General features: G+C 43.7%; 1 protein-coding gene across 1 annotated transcript in view; it reads left to right on the top strand.

Moving 5' to 3' along the window:
• Positions 1-503: 503 nt before the first annotated feature.
• Positions 504-1,422, top strand: part of RNF175 (ring finger protein 175) — a 49,374-nt gene continuing 48,455 nt past the window's right edge. Inside the window, exon 1 of the mRNA XM_006875508.1 lies at positions 504-765. Within this exon, the coding sequence (XP_006875570.1) occupies positions 504-765 (262 nt within the window). The remainder of the gene's footprint in view (positions 766-1,422) is intronic.

Here is a 1,422-nt window from a genome sequence, read left to right as displayed (position 1 = left end):
TCAGGTTTGCAGTCCTTTGGTTTACCCTACAGCACCACACCAGGACTTCATGATATAGGTACAAATAAAATCACATATTCATTTCAGTTTTATAAGTCTATGAGATACAAAGGGGGAGATACCTTAAATTTGCAAATGAGAAAACTAAGTCTCACAAGAGATCAGTGGCTTCCCAAGGTTGCGAGGTGATTAAGTAGCAGATCCAGGACTGGAGCTAAAGTCTTTGGTGATTAGTGCCCTCAGCTCCATTCCTGAGTTTGAAAAGACAAAGCTGAAGACAAAACCAACCAGAAAGCGAAGGGTTGGGAGGAATTTGTTTTGCAGATAGAACTAGGCTTTTCCTTTCACCTATGCCTTTCCTAAACCTGGAGCATATAAGGAACCAAGAAATAATTATTTAAACAATCATCTATTATTAAAGCTTAATAACCCCCACTGTTGAAACCTCCAGTTGCCTCCTGTGAGTCTGTTTGTATGTGTGTGTGTGTGTGTTTGTTTGCTAAATGTGCAAGAGTCAAGGGCTTTTTCAGATGGTTTCTTTTGCCGGTTCCAGCCTTCAGCAGGAGAGGATGTACAAGGTGCATCGGGGCCACGAGTCCATGCACGTGGAGATGATCTTGATCTTCCTCTGTGCTCTAGCCATCGCACAGGTCGTGCTGGTCCAGTGGAGGCAGAGGCACGGCCGGTCCTACAATGTGAGTTACCCCCACTTGCCCTCACCCCCACACTCCTCCTTTCTTGTCACTCTGAAGGAAATGAACAATGGTTGCCGTCATCCTGATTCTCTGTATGTGTCAAAGTAGAACTTTGCTCCACAGAGTTTTCAAAGTAGATCATCAGAACTTTCTCCTACACATTTCTGGGTGTATTCAAATGCACAATCTTTCAGTTAGCAGCAAATCAAGTTAACCTTGGACTTGGATGCTTCAGCATGTATCAGTGGTTTTCTTGGGGTGGAGTATGCGGAGAGAGTTTTCCCCAGGAACATTTGGCAAATGTCTGGAGACCATTTTTATTGTCTCCCCTGGGTGAGGGAGTGCGGCACTTGCTACTGGAATCTAGTGAAAAGAAGCAAATGATACCAACAAACATCCTCTATAATACATATATGGATAGCAGAAAATTATCTGGTCAAAATGTTAATAACACTTCCAAGATTGAGAAGTCCTGATTTAAGTAAGCCTGTTTCCTTTTTGAGCCTAAGCAACTTCTGCCCGTGGTCCAGGAAAAGGGATTGTTGTGGTGGTTGTTAAGTGCCGTTGAGTCAGTTCCAACTCATAGCGAGCTTGTATAGGGTTTCTAAGGAGCTGCTGGTTAGTTTGAATTGCTGACCTTGAGGTTCAAACCAACCTTTCAGTCCAGTGCTTTATCCTACAATGCCACTCCAGGACTCCACAAAGGGATTGTGGTTGTTGCTGTTAA

The sequence above is a fragment of the Chrysochloris asiatica genome, unplaced genomic scaffold (genome assembly GCF_000296735.1).
Source record: "Chrysochloris asiatica unplaced genomic scaffold, ChrAsi1.0 scaffold00329, whole genome shotgun sequence".
Classification (NCBI taxonomy): domain Eukaryota; kingdom Metazoa; phylum Chordata; class Mammalia; order Afrosoricida; family Chrysochloridae; genus Chrysochloris; species Chrysochloris asiatica.
The sequence above is the reverse complement of the archived record's forward strand: the minus strand, read 5'-3'. Positions and strand labels throughout refer to the sequence as shown.